Raw genomic sequence first — 20,532 nt, forward strand, 5'->3', positions numbered from 1 at the left:
CATCGGCAAGAGCAGCCAGTGCTCTTAACCATGGAGTCATCTCTCCAGGACCCCCTCCCCACTTTTTATTTTGAGACAGGGTCTTACTACGTGGCCCTGGCTGGCCTGAAACTTGCTATGCAAACTATGCCATGTCAGTTTAAGTTAGAAATAGTAGATGGGGGACCGACCACTTTTTCAAATTAGGTATAAAAAGGAGAGGCCATCTTGACAACGTGTATTTGCTGAATTCACAACGGCCTGCCCCCTTTCCGCAAAAGTAAAACTTGGGGCCTTGCAGAAATGCTTTGGATTATGTGGTCATTTTCTTGGGATCCCAGACCCATTTCTAACACCCTGATGGAGAATGCATGCACATGTGAGGATGGGTCTCATCTCTGGGATCTGAGGAGAGCCAGGTCGGCAGCTTATGTTTAAAGACTCAGTAGCTCAATGGGAGTGAGATAGAACCTACCATGATATACTGGGGCCTAAATGTTTACACTTGTGCTCAGATTCTCATATTAAAATTGTAATTCCCCCTGGTGGTGATGCTAACAGGTATGGCCTTTGGAAGGTGGTTGGCTCATGGGGGTAGTGCCTTCATCAATGAGATTTACACCTGCTTGGGTTTCAATGTGTCCTCTGCTAACTCATGCTGATAGTCCATCATCAATGCAATGTATAGTAGGTGGAACATTTAGGACAATGTTCAGGCATCCTCATGAAGTGGGATAACCAATCTTATAAATGACCAGAGGGAACCAGTTAGGCCCCCTCCAACACATGGCAAAGGTGTTTGCAGCACCATCTTGAAGCAGAAGTCAGGCTCTCATCAGACACCAAACAACAGTGCCTTCTTTATCATCTTGGCCTCCAGATCAGTGAGAACTGGGTTTCAATGGCTTATCAATGGCTTAAGTGACCATTCTCACATTTTATTAGAGCTGCACAAATGGACTAAGGCAGTACCCTTAGAAAAGAGAGCCCCAAAGGCCGTCTGTTATGTGACGATGGGGGAAGGTGCTAGCTATGACCTGGAGGCAGTCCTCGTCAGGCACCAAACTGCCAACCTTTGTGTTATGACATCCTGGCTTCCCGAATCAGGCAAAATCAATGTGTTGTCCATAGCTGCCCAATCTACATTGTTCTTACAGATGAACAGACTAAAACACTCATGTCTTGGAAAGTGTTTGGGTCTTTGATGTTTGGACACCTGGGTTGGCACCCTGGCTCTAAAGCTTCACATTGATTAATTCAACGTCTTAAATTTTTTATTTTTTATTTTTGTATGTGTGTACATACACCCATGCATGTAGCATGTGTGGGGGTGCCCTTGGAGGCCAGAAGGCATCATATCCCCTGGAGCTGTAGTTACAGGTAGTTGAGAGCAGCCCAGCATGGGTGCTGGGACCCAAAATCAGGTCCTCTGATAGAGCAGTGAGGCCCCTAAACACTGGGGCATCTGTCCAGTCCCTGGCTTCAATCTTTCCGTGCCTTGGTTGTTAGCTCTGAAAACAGGTATCTCTTTTATTTATTTATTTTGGGGGGGGGACGACAGAGTCTCCTTGTAGCCACAGCTGTCCTGGAACTCACTATGTAGACCAGATTGGCCTCGATCTCACAGAGATCCACCTGCCTCTGCCTCCCAAGTGCTGGGATTAAAGATGTGAGCCACCACAAAGGATTCTTTGCATTTATGGCACCTGCCCAACTGAACAGCCCTGCGGATCCTGAAGTGTGACTGCTCTGTTTGCTGGCCTCTGTCCCCCTGGTACTTTGCCCCTGAGGGTGGGAATGAGGTGCCCTGGGGGAACACGGTCTCTGCCTCCCTCCTGCATAGTTCTGTCCTATGGGTCCCAGCACAGGCAGCAAATGTGATTTTCTGCCATCTCTGCTCCAGTGGAGACCTCAGCAGACAGGCTGATGCACCGTCCATGCTGGTGAAGGCGATCTTCAGTCTACAATCCAAACACTGACCTCTTCTGGAAACACTCTCACAGCTACCATCTCACTGTCCCCTACCTTTTATAAGAATACTAATGCTATTCACAAAGACCCCCACCTTCCAAACGCTTCCACATCTAAGTGTCATCACCATGTAAGTTAGAACTCCAATATGATTTGGGAGGGGGGACCTCAAATATTCAGATCATAGCAGCAATTGACAGGTGCATGTATGTCTTCCATCAGAGGTGACACGACAGTAAAAACGAAAGATCCTCTGGTCCACTGAGGACACTCTCACTCGAGACGTACCACCCTGAACACAATCAGGACCAACAGGATACTGCCTTCCACCCCTTCAGGCCACACCAGGGCCACATACCTGGGGCTATTCCCTCGTTTCTAAGAGGAGAGGCCACGCACAAAGGAAACTGGGAAGACACTACTACCAGGCGTGAACGAACATCTACTCATCCTGGAAGGGAAGTTGATGACAGACCAAAGTAAGGATGCCACCAAAGTCCAACTTGGTGAATCAATGAGTTTACAGGGCTGACTCAAAGACAGCTGCATCACTGAAGCACTGCAGTTATCATGGGTGATGATCATGAAAACCGGGAGCCTGGAGCTCACTGTGTGACATGTCAGAGAGCGCCTCTTCCAGGCTGCCCTGCTGGCCTGTCTCCTCAGTGGTCCTTATTGGTTATACAACCTTAGGGATGGAGGGGCTTTAGGCATCTGGTCAGTTTTCAGAGACTCCCTGAGACTCCTGAGCTGTCTACTTCCAGAGACTTTATGAGCAAGCCTCTCTCTAGAATTTCCTAAGTCTTAGGAAGCTTGCCTCCAGGCTGAAAATGTTTTAACTAGGAGGAAATTGCTACACAACATGACCTCTCTGGCCCATCACGTTTTTGGCATCTGTCTGGCTCTCCAACAATGGACAGTCCCTCAAGGGCATGAGGGCAGTTTGCCACGTTGGCCTCCAGCCCTAGCCTAGAACAGATGCCAGGTGAGTGCATGGACAGCTGCCGTCAACACTTCACCTAAGATTATCGCTCATTTCTTATTCCGCTCCGCAGAGGTCCACACGGAACCACCATCCTTGTAGAACTCACAGCCTCTGGGGTCTGCTGCAGCCTCTCAGCCTTCAGCTGTGAGGCTACCCTGTGTGTTGAAGGATGTCGAACAGCACCCTTGACCTCTACCTGATAGATGGGAAGAGCTTGACCATATCCCCATTGAGGTGTTACCGTATAAAATGTCTCCCCACGTTGTCAGGTGTTGAGGGAGGACATTGCGTCCAATGGGGAAACAGTCTGAGGCCACACTGTGACTTCCTCACACCCAACAGGAAGGAGCCACTCCCTCGCACACTATCGGGGTGCCCCAAGTCCTTCAGCCTGGACAATAGCGCTCCTAGACCATGGTGTCACCTACTTCTCATGTTCAGAGGTTCCTGAAGGACCTTCAGAAGGCAAGCTGGACATCTCTAAAAACTGCCAACAGCTTGTGAATCTGGACAAATGACCCTGTGATGCAGTGAAGTGTGACGAGGGGGCAGGACACATCAGAGGGCCTCTAACATCTATGGGGCACGCGGTCCCGCGGGGATTGGTCCCCTGCGCGCGCCCTGGAAGGCAGCGAGTTCCGCGGGGTTGGCTTCTCTGTTCTCAGTCGCGCGTCGCTGTCCGCCGCTTGAGGTGCTGAAGGTCTCGCAGCACTGCGGCTCCACGTCTCTGTTGTGGTAGCGGGTCTCAGCTTCTCCGCTGCTTCCCTGCGTCTTCCGTGGCTCTCTGCTGCTGGAGCTTTGTCCAGCCGAGTCCCGCCCTAATTTCACCCGTGCACTTTCCTCAATATGCGAGTTCCACCGGCCGCTGGACCACGCGGGAAAGTACGGGGCGGCTGAAGCTGGGTGTCCGTGAGTCGATGACGGAGGAATGCTGCCCCCCGGGGAGACTAGATTGCAGGCAGGAGACACAGAACTCAGTCTACAGCTCTTTATTCCAAGTATCAGTGACCCAGTTCTCGCTCTAGCTCTAAGTCTGCTTCTAGCTCCAAATATTGAGAGAAGACTAGGATATTTATACCATGGGGGTAGTGGTAAAAGCTTTGGCTGTTAGCCCTATTTACATATGGAAGTGGGCTCCTGCCAGGTTGCCAGACTGCCTGAAAAATCACACAGGAAAGCATGGTAATTCCAGAGCTAGAGGCCATGTTTATGTTAGGGCATTTGTGGCGGGCACTTCAAAAGGGTGAGTCAGGAGGATGCTAGGAAAAGCACTCTATTGTTAAAAGGAGTCTCTGCATTTTATGCCGAGCCCATGGGCTATCTGGTCATGAAGGAACTTCTACTTCACACAACAGAGGTCCCCAACAAACATCTCTCCGGCCAGCATCTGCCCTGAGGTTCTTTCTGCTCTCTGCAGAGGATGACTCAGCCGCCTACGGGTCTGAGGTTCACCTCCTGTGAACCAGGCACTCTGGCTCCCTCTCAGCTGCCCCAGTGCTTCTCCCACATGTACCCTCCCTTCTCTGATCCCGCCCAACACCCAAACACCTCCCACCATAATGGTGCTGTCCCTGCTCTGGCCAGATGAGTGGGCTTGGGGTCAGGGGCTGTGACAAGCTGACCTTTCTTCTTCCCACACAACTCCTGGCACAGAATTGATGCTTTCCCACGAGGCTATCAGAATCAGTGATCACTGAGGGTTTGCAGTGTCTTTCCTGCAGATCATCCTACCATGCCTCTTTCCTGAACTGTCCCTGTTTCCAGCTACAGATTCCAAATATAGGTAGCCACAACCATAATGCCCCAGGGCAGATTCCACCACCTTTGCTCTATGAACATCAGTTACAGAGGAAATAATGGTCCTTCAGGAGAAAAAGGACGTTTCAAATGGAACACATCTGTGATCGGTAAACCAAGGTTCCAGAGGTCACTAGGGTCTACACAACCAGCTGGGATAGGGCCCGTCCTGGGAAGGGTGGAGGGCAGACTATCAGGGGTCCAGCATCCTGGCAAGCTCTGTACCCTGGGCCTGAGAGCAGGGTCTGCCTGCCACCTTCTGGATGTCATCTGCCCTCACCCCCGACCTCAAGACACAGCACCAACCTCATCCGTCAAGGAGCATTCCCTGGAGCTAGTGTATTTATGGAGAGAACAATCCAGGCAGATGTGTCCTTTGAGTGCCAGGCCAGGGCTGAGAGTTTGTGGTGGTGTCTAAGAGCCCGGTTAGGTTGGGGGGGGGGCATGGAAGGGCCTGTCCCTCAACCTTTCTGTGCTCTCTGGAGTGATGGTGGGGGGTGCCGCCTTACCTCACTCTCACGTTCTTCCTTGCTAAGATGCTGCAAAGAACCCCTACAACCAGAGGAGCTGGCCAGGTAGAGAGCATCCCTGGACTGGGGGACAAGGCCTCTTCAGCTCAGGGAAGGGCATGTCCCTCTTCGTCTTACAGAGACCATTTGCTGGGGAACCAGTGAACCCTCCCCATTTGCAGCCCCCTGACCCACTCTGGTACCTGCTCCTACCAAATTCCACTCTATGCATCCTGCACTGGTACCCTTGGTCACCCAGGGGCAAGGCAACATTCACCCAGCAGAACCGCACATTCTGGACCTTCCTCGTCCACCTCCAGGACCTCCTTTCAGCCTGGGCTCTTTATTCCCCTAACAGCTTTATTGTTTGTAGTGCAGGCTGTAAAGTTCTTTATGAGTACTGGACAGTAGTCCCCTGGAACTGAAGTTAGAGAAGGTTGTTAGCCGCCAAGTGGGTGCTGAGAACTGAACCTGGACCCTCTACGAGAGCAGCCAGTGCTCTTAACCGCTGTTCATCTCTCTAGCCCCTAATAAACAAGTTTTAATTTTGATAAAGAGAAAGATGTCGTCTTTGCTCAATTGCAAGACACTTAGGGTGTGAGGTGAGGCAGGCCCAGGCTGATATAGCTCCATATCTGGGGATGAAGGAAGGTCTGGAAGACAAACACCCAAACCTGCGGTGACAGGAAGGACCCAGACTGCCATTACAGGTGAGTCCAGCCCAGGTCATCATTCCGCAGAAGCAAAGCCCATGACAAAGATGGTTCTAGTGGCTGTCAGAGTTTCTTGGGTTCTGCTTCTTCTTCCCTGGGTGAGCACACTGCCCCTGGAACACGGAGGTATGGGCCAGGTATCCAGTGGATCCCAGGGTACCACCGCTGAAGGGAGCCAAAGAGTCAAGCCCTGTTCTCATCAAACTCAAATTTTATTTCATTTTTGAGTGTTTTGCCTGCATGTGTGAAGGTACCCATGTTGTGCAATTTCTGCAGAGGTCAGAAGAGGGCACCATATCCATAGAACTGGAGTTATGGATGGTTGTTAGCTGCCATGTGGGTGTTGAGAACCAAACCCGGGTCCTCTGCAAGAGCAGCCAGTGCTCTTAACCACTGAGCCAGCTCTCCAGCCCTATCATCAAATTCTTAGTGTGATGGAGAGGTTGTGAACACAGCCACACACAGGATGGGTTATGCAGGAAGATCACTGTAGAGTAGGCACTAAGGGTAACCTGATCCTCAACAGTAGGGGAAGAGCATGCAAAACAAGCATCAGCAGAGTGGGACCTGTCCATGCTGGATGCTGAGGCTGACACAGCCCCACCTGCACACTATGTGCCCTAGCACTACAAGCCAAGGCTGATCCAGCCATAGGCCCCACTCTATAGACCACAACACAGAGGCTTAGAAATACTGAGTTGCTCCCTGGAGGAGCAGCACAGCTCGTGTCTAGTGTTATTAGACAGTTTTTAGAAGGCCAGGCTAGAAAAGGCCAGAGACCTGCCCTCACAAAGGTAATGTGGCACCGAATGGCTTCGGGCCAGCCTCTCACTCTGGCCAACCTTTTGCAGCACGTGCAAAGCAAAACAGGGAAGACTGGGTGTGAGAGACTGGACCCTGTGAGGCTGTGAGGAGCAGTGAGAGATCTGCAAAGGGAAGAACGACTGTGTCCTTTCCCAGAACATCACAGACACTCCCGTGGCCATTTCTGGGGGTACGAGTGCAGCTGTGGGGTACTCCTTTACCAAAACCATCACCCAACCCAGAATTCATCTCTTTTGCACCTGCTAACACAAGCCAAGCCAAGGGTGACGGAGGAGCTGCCCTCATCGGTCCAGGTCTCTTGTGCAGGAATCCCAAACGAGGCTGTCTATTCCAACACCAGCCAGCTCTGCCCTGTGGACATCAGTAAAAGGATCTACCAAAAGCATTGCTTCATCCAACATCAGTAAGTCTGGGGTGAGCCTTCCACATGCCCAACCTGACCCTGGGTTCCAGAGAACTGGTCTAAGAACTGCCCTTGTATAAGTTGCCTGGTGTCTACTGCAATCTGATCTGTTGAAGCCTTCCCACATTCAGAACACACATAGGGTCTCTTCCCAACATAAAACGGATCATTTGCGTTCAGTTAAAATGCATCACTTAATGATTTCCCAGTCAGGGCACTGAGAAGGCTTATCTTCCTTGTAAATTCTCTAGCGCATGCTGAATATCAACTTCTAGTTGAAGGGCTTCCCACAATCAGGCACACGAGGGGTTCTCTTGTGTGTGAATTTGCTGATGTATGATGGAGGATTTTCTACAGCCACTATATTTTGAGGCTCTTCTCCAGTGTGAAATCTCTGGTGGAAGATCGTTCCAAAATCAGAAAAAGCAGTCTCTACTTGTGATTGATCTGATGATGCACTTCTAGCTGGAAGCACTGCTGAGACGAACCACGGTTGCCGCACTGCTAACAGCTCTCCTCAGTCGTTATGCAACATGAAACAGTTTTCCACAGCCGTGGCTTTCCTAAGGCTTCTGTCCAACGTGTTCCCTGGCAGGATGCCAGGGATGACCTCCAGATCCCTCTTTCCTTATTTGTGACAAATGGTCTCTCGCTAGTGTGTTAAATGGTGTCTACGCAGCGATGACCTGCTACTGAAAGCTTTCCCACATTCAGGGCACACATACGGCTTCTCGCCCGTGTGAACTCGCTGGTGATCTTGGAGCTGACTCTTAGAGGTTAAGGCTTTTCCACAGTCACTGCATTTGTAAGGCTTCTCACCAGTGTGGATTCTCTGATGCATTCTGAGTACTGACTTCTGATTAAAAGCTTTTCCACACTCGTTACATACATGGTGCTTTTCTCCAGTATGAATCTTTTGGTGTAGATTGAGGGATAATTTCCAGCAGAAGGTCTTCCCGCATTCGGAACACACATAAGGTCTCTCCCCGGTGTGAATTCGATGATGCACCTTCAGGTGGGATGTCTTACTGAATGATTTTCCACAGTCCTGGCATTCATAAGGCTTCTCTCCAATGTGAGTTTGACGATGGGAGGCCAACTCGGACTTCTGGAGGAAGGATTTCCCACATTTTTGACAGATGAAAGGTCTATCCCTGGTATGTGTCATCTTATGCGTATGGAAACCTGACCTGGCACTGAAGGCCTTCCCACACTCTGTGCATACATAGGGTTTTTCTCCTGTGTGGATTCTCTCGTGTACTTGGAGTTGGGCCTTGGCAGAGAAGGCTTTCCCACAGTCACCGCATTTGTAGGGCTTCTGCCCTGTATGAATTCTCTGGTGTGTGCTGAGGATTGACTTCTGATTGAAGGCCTTCCCGCATTCAGAACACACATAAGGTCTCTCCCCAGTGTGAATCCGATGATGTATCTTCAGATGGGTTCTGTTACCAAATGATTTCCCACAGTCACGGCATTCATAAGGTTTTTCCCCAGTGTGAATTCGATGATGCACCTGCAGGTGGGATGTGCGGCGGAATAATCTCCCACAGTCAGGACACGCATGAGGCTTCTCACCCGTGTGAATTCGATTATGCAACTGCAGGTGGGAGATCCGAGTGAAGCACTTCCCACACTCAGGACACTCATGCGGCTTCTTCTCTCTTATGTGAGGCCTCTGATGGGACGTCAGCTCCGATTTCTGGAGGAAGGCTATTCCACATTCATGACAGTCGAAAGGTGTAGTGTGTGCTATCTGATGTTTACAAAAAGCTGACCAGTCACTGAAGACTTTCCCACATTCGAGTGGTTTCTCCTGAGACTGACTTTCATACTGCACAAATGGTTCTTTATGGTTAACTTTTACCACCTGATTACCTTTGTACGCCTTCTCTCTATGAATAACCTTAGATGTAGCATCACAGGAGCCTTGTGTGAAGAGCTCATCAGATGCAATAGTGTCATTAAGCCCTTTAGGGACACTGTGTTGATTCTGACCATTTGCTTCTAGGTTAGGGTTCAAAACTTTTGCAAATAAACATTTCGGAGGTCCGTCTTGTGTAGAAATGAGGCTGCATACCAAAGGGATGGTTTTCCCAGACTTTTTACATTCATGGTCACTGTCTGCACTCAGTACCATGTTACTGAAGAAAGTACCAGGACTCAAGGGTGGGACCTGGTTTTGCTGATCTCTCTTCGTACAGTCAGTGCCTTGACACAGTTCCTGTAAAACTTCGGAAAACCACGGATCACTTCTTGTGACTTCACTTCCTATACCGCTTCGAACTGAAGCTCCCTCAGAAACTTCTTGTTGTGGGGTGTCAAGTCCAGAGTCCCCTGCTAGGAAAAGAAAGAAATGAAGGAACAGGCACAGTAACAGGGAGGAGAAGGGATCCCAGAGCTGACTGAGATTGACAGAAAAACCTGGGCCAGGCCCCAGTGATGCTGACAATGATTAGGAACATCTGCACAGCCCATATGCTGTGTCAGACATCCGTCTGTGCAGCGTCCAGCAGGCGTTGGCAGTTTTCTGTGCTGAGGATGGACTGCACGAGGCGGTCTTACCTCTCTCCCCGTTCTGGTGATTGAAAAATAAAAGTATACAATGCTTCATTCAGTGGTCCAATGTAGGAAAGATTAGGTTTGGGGAAAGGCAACCAGCTCACGTCTGTAGGACACCTACACGCTCAGCTGCAGTAGGGTTAGTAAGGGAAGAAACAGACAAGGCTTTCACAGGGCGTTCTTAGGGAAGAGCCATGACTTGAAGCTGGGAATCAGAGCTCGGACTTCATTCACTGCAGACAAGGCACATTTGGGCTCTTCACCTTGTTTTATAAATCTGGTTATGGTTTTCTTTCTTTCTTTTTGGTTTGAGACAGGGTCTCCCTGCAGCCCCAGGTGATCTGGAACTCACTATGTAGACCAGGCTGGCCTTGAAATCAGAGATCTTCCTGCCTCTTCCTCCCAAGTGCTGGGACTAAAGGCGTGCACCACCACACTCAGCAAAAACATTTCCTTATTTTTTTGTTGCATTTTTTTCCTGTACTTTTTTTCCTGTGTGGATGAGAATTGGAACAATGGTCTCACCCATGCTAGGCAACCACTCTACCTGTATGCTAGGACCCAGAGCTTTTTATTTTCAATGATGTGAATGTATGTTTTTGTGGGGACATGTGCACACTGAGTGCAGGTGCCCGAGGAAGCCAAAAGAGGGTGTCAGAGCCCCTGGAGCTGGAGTCACAGGTCGTTGTCCTGATGTGGGTGGCTGGGAACTGAACCCAAGTCCTCTACAAGAGCAGCAAGTGCTCTCAACTGCTAGGCCATCTCTCCAGTCCCTAAAATTTTCATTCGTAAGCTGGGCATGGTGGCACACCTCTTTAGTCCCAGCACTCAGGAGGCAGAGGCAGGCGGATCTCTGTGAGTTCGAGGCCAGCCTGGTCTACATATTGAGTTCCAGGACAGCTGGGGCTATAGGAGACCCTGTCTCAAAAAGACCAAAAACCAAAAATATGGAGGAGAGGGATTGCTGTTGACCTGTCACCTCCACACACAAGCACAAATGAACACTCCTGCACACATATGTGCACACACACATAATCACACACAATATCTAATATAGAAAGAAAACACAGAAACATGAATAAAAAGGAAAAAGGAGAGAAAGGAAACAGGAAACTGGTTTGTGCTGGTGCCACTGGGACTAGGAAGTCAGGAAGTGAAAGCCTCAGGGTTGGAGAGATGGCTCCGTGGCTAGAGCACTGGCTGCTCCTGCAGAGGACCCGGGTTCCCAGCACCCACATGGCAGCCAACAACCATCTGTAACTCCAGTTCCAGGGAATCTGACACCTTCTTCTGACCTCTGTGCGCGCTGCACAACATAGGTGCACTTACACACATGCAGGCCATACATTCATACACACAAAATAAAAAATTTTTAAAATAATTTTAAAAATACAAAAAAGCAATGTATAAACGGGAAACTGAGTCACTGAACACACAATGAGATGTCTATCAGTAAAGTAAAATTAGGGGGAAAAGTGCATTTGCACAACACATGGGTGATGCATAAACCAATATGGCTAACGTCCAGGATAACAAATGATGTGCAAACACAAATGCCTGTGCATCTGCAGGACATGGTTGAGTTGGTCACTTAGGCAACCTGATCTGCATGAGGAGGCAGCGTGCTCGGTGTCCACCTTTGAGAGTCTTACACCGGCCCGTACTCTGCATTAACATAACATGGCTGGCATCACTTGTAGACATGGGAAAAGGGAGGCAGGCTGCTACTGGCCCCGAGACCCCATCCACCTCTCCCTGGGCACTCATCACTCACGGGGCCATCGCTGACACAGGAGCTCAGCCTCCCCTATACGTGCCTCCTTTCCTCTCTTCATCCTGAAGATGAGCTTCAGACTGGGAATGGGATACCCTGTGAATCGGAAGGACATTACACTTCTGTTTAGCCACTTAGGTTACTGACAGCTTCTAGGTTTTGAGCATCCACTGAAGTTTTGTATTTTCTCATCACAAAAGTCAACATTTCCGACTGGGTCTAATAAGTCAAAATTGGGGAACCCAAAGAAATGAAACTCTAGGACAGCTGTGGAAAAAAGCATGACATTGCTGCCATTCTGCTGTTTCACAAAGGGAAGGAAATCTCCACGAGGCCGGTCCTAGATCCCCAGCTGCGCTCACCCACTGACAAGAGGTGGCTGTAGATCTCCAGCATCACGTCCTGGTACAGGCGTCTCTGGGCAGGATCCAGGTGCTGCCACTCTTCCTGGGTGAAGTCCACAGTCACGTCCTCAAACGACACCAACCTCTGTAACAATGGACCTAAGCTCACCGAGTTGCTCATCTTTGAGGAATGAGATATTACACGTAAGTACGTGTTTTCAGTGATGTTTTTTCCCCACCAAGACAGGTAGTTAATAAGCTTCAACACCTACTTCATATTGTTTTTTCAGGGATAAGGACAGCTTATAAATGAATTACCTTTTCAAGGAGTCTGGAAATGATTCTTTCTAAACTTGCACCAAGTACAGGTGGCATGACATTTGTTAAGCAACAATATACCAGGCTATGCTTGTGCCTCGTCAAGAGGTTCAATATTACATGGGTGTCCACTCTTAAAGAAACTCAGAGACTTGCAAAACAGGACATGCAGGGGCTGGAGAGATGGCGCTGAGGTTAAGAGCATGTACGGCTCTTAAAGAGGATCTGAGCTTGGTTCCCAGTATTCATTCTGGGTAGCTCATAACCACCTGGAACTTGAGCTCTGGGGGACCCAACATCTATGACCTCTGAGGGCACCTGCAGTCATGTACACATACCCCCCCCACCCACACACATATACAGAATTTAAAGAAAAAAATTATTTTTGGTCTTTTTGAGACAGGGTCTCCCTGTAGCCCCAGCTGACCTGGAACTCGCTATGTAGACCAGGCTGGCCTTGAACTCACAGAGATCCGCCTGCCTCTGCCTCCCAAGTGCTGGGATTAAAGGCATGTGCCACCACGCCCGGCCTAAAGAAATTTTTTTTTAATCTTAAAAAAAGGGTATCATGGGGCTGGAAAGATGGCTCAGCGGTTAAGAACACTGGTTGTTCTTGCAGAAGACCCGGGCTCAAATCCCAGTACCCACATGGCAGCTAACAACTGTCGGTAACTCCAGTCCCAGGGGATGTGACAGCCTCTTCTGACCTCCGCGGGCATTGCACGACTTGGGTGCACTTACCTACAGACAGCTGTGTCAGAGGGGAGGCGACCCTGTGATGTCTAGAAAGTGGCTGTCATCCAAGTCCCAAGCAGGTGGGTGTGGGTCTGAGGGAAGGACAACATGGACTTTCCAATGGCAAGGAAGAGCTGCCAACTGGGCACCTTAAATGCCGGAAATGACCATGTTCATATTTAAAAGGCTGGTCTGCCGGGCGTGATGGCGCACGCCTGTAGTCCCTACACTTGGGAGGCAGAGGCAGGAAGATCTCTGTGAGTTCAAGGCCAGCCTGGTCTGCATAGTGAATCCAGGTCAGCTGGGGCTACAGGGAGACCCTGTCTCAAAAAGACCAAAAAAAAAAAAAAAAAAAAAGGCTGGTCTTCCTTCACTGTCTGCCTGAGACTGCATGCAGTACCGGCTGGTCCTGAACTCTCTAGGGGGCTAAAGGCAACTCTGAACATCTGATCTGCCTCCAGCTTTCCAGGGATTACAGGCGCACACCATCACACCCAGGTCATGCAGTGCTAGGGACAGAACCAAGAGCTTCCTGAACTCGAGGCAAGACGTCACCAACAAAGGCCGAGCCCCAGCCCCCACAGCCTGCCTTTTCCTTTGGATAAAATTTAGAGTTAACTGAAGAGCTCTGCATTACAGGCCTGTAGATGACATAGGCAGCCTGGGGGCCAGCCGAACAGCCGCCCCTTTCATTAAAAAGTGGCTCTTCAGTGGTTAAGTACATTTGCTTCTCTTGTAGAGAACCTCGGTTTGCGTCCCAGAACCTACAAGGTGGTTCACAACCTCTGTAACTCCATTTCCAGGGGATCTAATGACACCTTCATCATCTTTGTCTGGCTGGCCCCTGTAGGCACTGCACACACATGGAACACATAAATACATACATACATACATACATACATACATACATACAAGTAAACACTCCTGCACATAAAATTAAAATAAATAAATCTCTTTTTTTTTTTTTTTTTTTTTCCTTTTTAGAAAGGGTCTCCCTGTAGCCCCCGCTTTCCTGGAACTCACTGTGTAGACCAGGCTGGCCTTGAACTCAGAGATCCTCCTGCCTCTGCCTCCCGAACACTGGGACTAAAGGCGTGCGCCACCACCCCTGGCTTAAATCTTTGCTTTTAAAGGCTGTAAGCCATATTGGTGAGACCCTGCTGGAGTCTTTATAAAAGAGGACTGAACTGACAAGACCTGAGACCAATGGTCAAGTTTGAGAGAGAGAGAGAGAGAGAGAGAGAGAGAGAGAGAGAGAGACAGCCATGATGTGCATGTGGTAGGATACAAAAATGCATGCATGCCACCCACACTGTGCTCTTGCAAACAAATAAACTCACTTGGATGGTGAGCAAGCATCTAGACCAGAGCTCTTCAACGAAAGCTTAAGGGGAGCCTCCAAGTAATCTCTTTCTTTCTTTTTTTTTTGGTCTTTTTGAGACAGGGTCTCCCTGTAGCCCCAGCTGGCCTGGAACTCGCTATGTAGACCAGGCTGGCCTTGAACTCACAGAGATCCGCCTGCTTCTGCCTCCTGAGTGCTGGTATTAAAAGGTATGCGCCATCACACCTGGCCCAAGTAATCTCTTAAACTCTAGTAGTCATGTTAAAAAGAAATACATGCAATCAACAGAGTATTTTATTGAGCATTTCCACATTATTATTTCAAGATACTAATCTTTCAAGAGCCACCAGGAAGCTTGGAGTGGTGATGGAAGTACTTGGGAGGACAGAAGCCAAAGGACTGCTCCAAGTTTGGGGCCAGTCTGGTCTAGATGGCGTAACCCTAGTTCAATAAATCCAGTGCTTTACCAGGCTCTGTTTGCAGGGAAGAACTCCTTTGGTCTGTCGGCGCCTTCTCCTGTTGGGGTGCACATAAACAGACTCCACAGGAAGTCACCAGACCAGGGGCAAATCTAGATGGAAGAACTTAAGGGCAGCACAGTAGGCATGTCAGGAAAAGACAAGGTATGGACGCATCTTCTCCTGCACTCTGCTAAGACCACATCAGGAAGCCCGGGGCCTGCAGCTTTCCCCATGTGCTCCTTAGTTTGAAGAACAGAATCTGCTGCAGCACCTGCTTACCTCACGGGACCCATGCTGCTGCCCAGCTCCCGGTCTCTGGGGCCTCTGGGACAGTCTTGGGTCAGCAGGCATATCTTCTCTGCTTTCTACTCTTGGTCTCTCTTGCTGGCAGATCTGATTTCCTCAGGAGCCGGAAGCTGGGTGGGCGACTAGAGGTTCCAAGCAGAGCTGCTGGGCAGAGGCCAGATGGGGCACCACGTGGGTACTGCAGCCTGGATGTGGCATGACCGGGGATCGGCAGACACTGGAAAGTCCTGGGAAATCAATGACCACACGGTCACTCAGCCAACACACTTTCTTTACAAACATTTATTTTAGTTTATGTATAGGAATGTTTCACCTTCGTGTTCGCATGTGCACCAACCACAGGCTTGCCTGATGCCCATGGGGCCCAAAAGAGAATTGAGTTGGAACCCCTTGAACTGGAGTTAAAGACTGTTGCTAGCCACCATGTGGGTGCTGGGATTTGAACCTGGGTCCTCTGCAAGATGGAAACAACCCAAATGTCCCTCGACGGATGGATAATGAAAATGCAATACATCTACACAATGGAGTTCTGCTCAGCGATAAAGAAAATGAAATCATGAAATGTGCAGGTAAATGGATGGAACCAGAAACTGTTATACTAAGTGAAGTAACAGACTCAGAAATACAAGGACGTATGTTCTCCCTCATTTGTGGGTTCCAGCTCCACATCCTTAGATGGAGTACATACCCTGCTGTAGCTGCAGGAGTTAGGAACACAGTAAAGAACCATGGTGAGGAAGGGGAGGGAGGAGTAGGAGGCATGTGTACAGCTGAAGGCCATATAACAAGAAACACAGTGCTAGGCAGGGAAACTTCCTTTTGAGTTGTTGGTCAGGGTAGTCAAGACACTCCCAAAATGACACAGGCTATTGCCACAGTCCTTGATGGCCTCCCAGAACTTGAAGGTTAGACCCTCTTGCTGAAGACAGGACATACTTCAGACACAGGACTTGGAGCGATGGAGCTGGAATTGACCTGGAAGCCTCCTCCCTGCAGACTAGCTCTCATAGTTATGGAGGACACTATGCAAGCTGCTAAGGGAGAAAACCAATTAATGGTCCAGCCCACCTCGAAAGCCTAATAAGCACAATGACTAGCCCAGGAAACTATCTCTATTGGTGCAGTAGTGACACTTTTAGCTTGGTGGTAATCAACAGCTATCTAATTGGCCCACTCATGACGAGGGAACTCATTTGCAGTACTGAAAACACAGTCAAATATACACAGCTGGAGAGGTCATAGATCCTAGAGAAAAGCCTAATTTTGCCACCCCCCTAGACCAATGTAATTTTTTACTGTATTCTAAATATTTATCCTTGTATTACAGACAAGCACACCGCTTACCACTCATCAAAGCAGCTTCCTCTTACAATACATGAAGACTTTACAGAGTTCCACAACTGGTCACAAGCAGAGAATAAGTGTCTGTGAGGTGCCCAGCCCTAAGTGACACATCTACAGTGCAACCTCCACACCTAAGCCTCAGGAAACAGCAGGACAGGAGGCAGAAATATTAATGCACCTCTCAACTATCACCGAGGAAGCTTCCTCGTGTAACAGATGATGATTAACCCAGAAAGCCAGAACTGGCCCAAGTGCAGAGAGTTTTGAACCAGGATACCTATACCAAAGCTCTGCCTCCCAAGGCTCAGGGACCAGGCTGAAAACAGGGCAAAAAGACTGTAAGAGCCAGATGTGGTGGAAGACCATGGGAAACAGTGTTCCAGACAGCTGGGAAGTTATAGGAACTTCCAGCAATGGTGACAGCATGCACAGGACCCAAGCAAGCTCAAGCCAGACAGAATCCCAGCATAGACGTGGGGAAGTAGGGAAGACACCCCAGCTGAGGAGCTGTTGGCAACAGTAACTACTGGGGGAGGGAGAGTCGGTATTCTTTAAGGGTGTGATGCGAGATCGGGTAACCAGGCCCCAGTGGATGAACACATGCTCAAGGACATGTGGGGACACAAACATGGCTCAAGAGGCCTTAAGATATATGACAGGACACATGAAATCCAGTGTGTGTGCGTGGGTGCTAAAAGAGGAGTACAGGTAGAGGAAAGGGTCTAAATATTATTAAAATGTACTGTATGAGCTGCGGTGGTGGCACAAGTCTGTAGTCCCAGCACTCGGGAGGCAGAGGCAGGTGGATCTCTGTGAGTTCAAGGCCAGCCTGGTCTACATAGTGAGTTCCAGGACAGCTGGGGCTACAGGGAGACCCTGCTTCAAAAAGACCAAAAAAAAGGAATTTGCAAAAATTCAAAAACTTTAAAAAAGATATAAAATTAGGAGCCTCCCCACTGGGACACAGGTACTGTCCACAGGCATCGTAAAGCAAGCCTGCCTGGCCAGCCGAAAAGCCTAATAACCACACCAAGACTGGCCAGCACACTGTCTCTGTTATCTGGGGTGATCAGCAGCTCTCTAATTGGCCTTGACGTCCTAAATGGGAGGAAAATCATGTGTGGCCCTGTAAATATAGCCAAACAGATGGTGGCTATTAGAGGTCACACACAGAGAATACATGTCTGAGAGACGTCTAGCCCTAAGTGACATGTCTACAGTGAAACCTCAACACCTGAGGTTCATGGAAATAGTGGAACAGGGAGTGGAGAAAACTAGTGCACCCCTCAACTCTCACCAGCGAAGCTTCCTCATACATCAGAGTGGAAAGTGCACACAAGGCCACAAGCGGCCACATTTTAGAGAACAAGATACTGCAGAGTGTGTGTCCCTGGATAGGACTCCTGGATTAAACCTCACCCACCCATGGCTCAGGAACCATTGCAGAAGAGGGGGCGGAAATATTCTAAGTGCCATAGTTGGTGCATGAACATAAGGAAACAGAGGCTTTCGGGTCTCTGGGAACTTGCAACAATGGCTTCAGCATGCACAAGACCCACGCTGACTCAATCAGACAAAAACCTGCATAGAACTGGGGAAATGGGCAGCAGGACCCAAAGCTTAGCCGAGGAACTACTGCCGGGTGAGGGAGAGTAGACTGTACTTTAAGGGAGGGACTCTAGATAAGCTGACTAGACTCCCATGGATGAACTTGCATTGAGAAACATCTGAGTAAAACTGCTTGACAGGATATGACTTAACATATATGACAGAATGCATGAAATCTGGTGGTTGGGGGGGTGTTAAGGGGAGTGCAGATGGGGGATGGGGTCTAAATTTGATTAAGATCTTATATCAAAAACTCAATAAAAATACTTTTTAAATAAACAAAAATAAATTCAGAGACCCATCTCTTGCGTGGCCCACAACACCTGCACACATGCACCTGGACCCCCTCTCTGTCACTGAGCACTTCTTCCCTGTCCTAAGGAGTCACCTCCACTACACCAGAATCCAGCCATCGAAACCATGGCCTTCAGTACTCTCCGTGAGTGGACCTGTCGTACTGGACTGTCCTTGAAGTCAGACAAATGCCACTGTCTTCCTGGACATGGCCTGGGGGAGTTTACAGGCTGGAGAAGCCTGGGGAAGGTCTCTTGCCATTTCATGGTGCTATGGGGAAGCTATGAAGACTTTCCAGTGTGGCCACAGGTGGGGGGCACCCACACTCCTGTAAGTGACCCCTCACTGCTGCTCTGTAAGTAAGCCCAAAGAACTTATTGGTTTCCCAGAGCGCAATTTGGTAACATCTACCTCAGTTGGTCATTAGGACCAAAGGAGGAGGGGCTGGACATAGTTTACACAACACCCCCCCCTCAAGGAGTTTCAGCAACAGGGCCACAGAACTGCCTGGGTGTCTCAGGCTCCTGAAAACATCACTACCTCACTAATCAATAAACATTTCCCAGAAAACATAATTTACACAATTTACTCCAGAGAGATTCAACCCTAAACAGAGGGGGTCAAATACTGCAGCCCTACCGTGGGAGTGGCATCATTCTGGTCACCTGCCAATCACAGACAGAGGCCCACAGAGCAGGAAGGGGAAGACAGTACTGGGCCACCCAGACACCTCCTGAGGACACCCGTAGGGACTAGGTGGTGGTCAGTTGCAGCTCCTGCTCCCTACAGGACATACCCTGGGATCCCCAGAAGCCCTGGAACCCTGGCACCAGCACAGATCACCACCCCCAGGTCTGGTGCCTGGACCCACAGATAAAAAGGTCCATGTGTTATCTCCTGGATTCTGTTCCATCCTTTGTATGTTTTACTTCTGAAATGGGAAAGGCAAAAGGAAAGATTTAAAAAATGACTGGAGAGATGGCTCAATGGCTAGAGCACTGGCTGCTCTTGCAGATGACCCGCGTTTGAATCCCAGCACCCACATGGCAGCTAACAACCATGTGTAACTCCATTTCTAGGTGATCCGACATCCTCTTCTCTCCTCCACGGGCACTGCACACACACGGGTGCACTTACACACATGCAGACAATACACTCATACACATAATAAATAAAAGATTTAATAAACAAAAAAATAAATGCAGAAGGCCATGCAGTCCCCGGAAAGACCCCCTCCCAAGGCCTGCGGGCTCCATCAGCCACCTGCTGTCCTGACTCTTCCCCATCCCCACCCACCCTCCAAGTTCTCCACCTGCAGCTCCAGCTCCACCCAGCACGGGCTCCCGCAGCACCCACGGGGAGTCCTCCCAGGGTCCCCGGTGCTGTCCTCGGTGCTCAGAGGACAACGTCCACGACGCCGGGATCACAGAGATGCAGACGACACGCATCCTCCCCGCGCAGCTACCGCTGACCTCACCCTTCTCAGCGCCTCTGCACACCGCACGCCCGGGGGAGTTCGCGGGGACTTCTAGTCACCGACGCCCAGAACCCCCCGATGGAAGATTCCAGATTCCCTCTGAGTCCAGACAGCATCTGGGAAGCATCGCGTGAAGATCGAACCCGAAATGGCCACACGGTCATTGCCTAGCCGGGTTTCTGTTCCGGTAGCCAGCCGATTTCCTCCCACTCGAGAGGTTCGCGCATACGCAGTAACGCCCCGGAAGCTGCTAAGTAGGCTCTGCCAGTAGTTAAGATGGCGCGGCCCCTGGTTCCGTGTGACATCAAGAAGTGTCAAGGCGACACCCATAGAATCCTGATGTTGGAGGGTGCCATTAAGGAATTTCCAGTCCGTACAACCAAGGGCGGGATGTGGAACCCGCATAGGAAGAGTCGGCTCCTGTATTTTTAAGTATTTGTTTATTATTTACTTATTTTACGTTGTGAACGAAATGTCACAGAAAACCAGCATCCTTCTCCAGGCGTGGTGGTGTGCACCTTTAATCCCAGCTCTCAGGAAGCAGAAGCAGGTGAATCTATGGGACATGGAGGCCATGGCTCCAAAACAAGCCCAGGTCAGCTGAGGCTACAGGGAGACCCTGTCTCAAAAAGATAAAAAAATAAAAAACCAAACCCTCTGCAAACGCGGATCAACTGATTAGAACGTCTGTGATTATGGTAAGTTTGAAATGTTGCAGATCCAAAGCCTAGTTACCATTTATCTTGGGCTGTCTTTAGCCCCTAAATAGCCAGTTCTTGCTCACCTGT

The 20,532-nt window shown here is 49.5% G+C and overlaps 1 protein-coding gene across 2 annotated transcripts; it reads right to left on the bottom strand.

Annotated features, from left to right (window-relative positions):
• Nucleotides 1-4,140: 4,140 nt before the first annotated feature.
• LOC103743724 (gastrula zinc finger protein XlCGF26.1) lies at nt 4,141-19,975 on the bottom strand. 2 transcript variants are annotated; one of them, XM_029569328.1, is made up of 7 exons: nt 19,745-19,975; nt 14,995-15,248; nt 14,722-14,770; nt 11,878-12,040; nt 11,516-11,611; nt 7,796-9,516; nt 4,141-7,751 (listed from the first exon to the last, which is right to left on the bottom strand). In XM_029569328.1, exons 2-6 carry the CDS (start codon nt 15,006-15,008, stop codon nt 7,835-7,837), a joined length of 2,004 nt encoding a protein of 667 aa, XP_029425188.1. In that variant the 5' UTR covers nt 15,009-15,248; nt 19,745-19,975; the 3' UTR covers nt 4,141-7,751; nt 7,796-7,834. The 2 variants fall into 2 exon arrangements, with proteins under 2 accessions (XP_029425188.1, XP_029425187.1); XM_029569327.1 differs by having other exon boundaries at nt 4,141-9,516; nt 19,745-19,974.
• Nucleotides 19,976-20,532: the final 557 nt, after the last annotated feature.

The sequence above is a fragment of the Nannospalax galili genome, unplaced genomic scaffold (assembly GCF_000622305.1).
Source record: "Nannospalax galili isolate Female #2095 unplaced genomic scaffold, S.galili_v1.0 scaffold960, whole genome shotgun sequence".
Lineage (NCBI taxonomy): Eukaryota > Metazoa > Chordata > Mammalia > Rodentia > Spalacidae > Nannospalax > Nannospalax galili.

Excerpts from the sequence above, each read along its gene's own strand:
- LOC103743724 (XM_029569328.1), bottom strand. Across the intron at positions 11,612-11,877 it reads CAGCCACCTCTTGTCAGTGG|GGTATCCCATTCCCAGTCTG; the intron begins GTGAGCGCAGCT and ends TCCGATTCACAG. Across the intron at positions 9,517-11,515 it reads CCTGTGTCAGCGATGGCCCC|GGGACTCTGGACTTGACACC; the intron begins GTGAGTGATGAG and ends TTTTCCTAGCAG.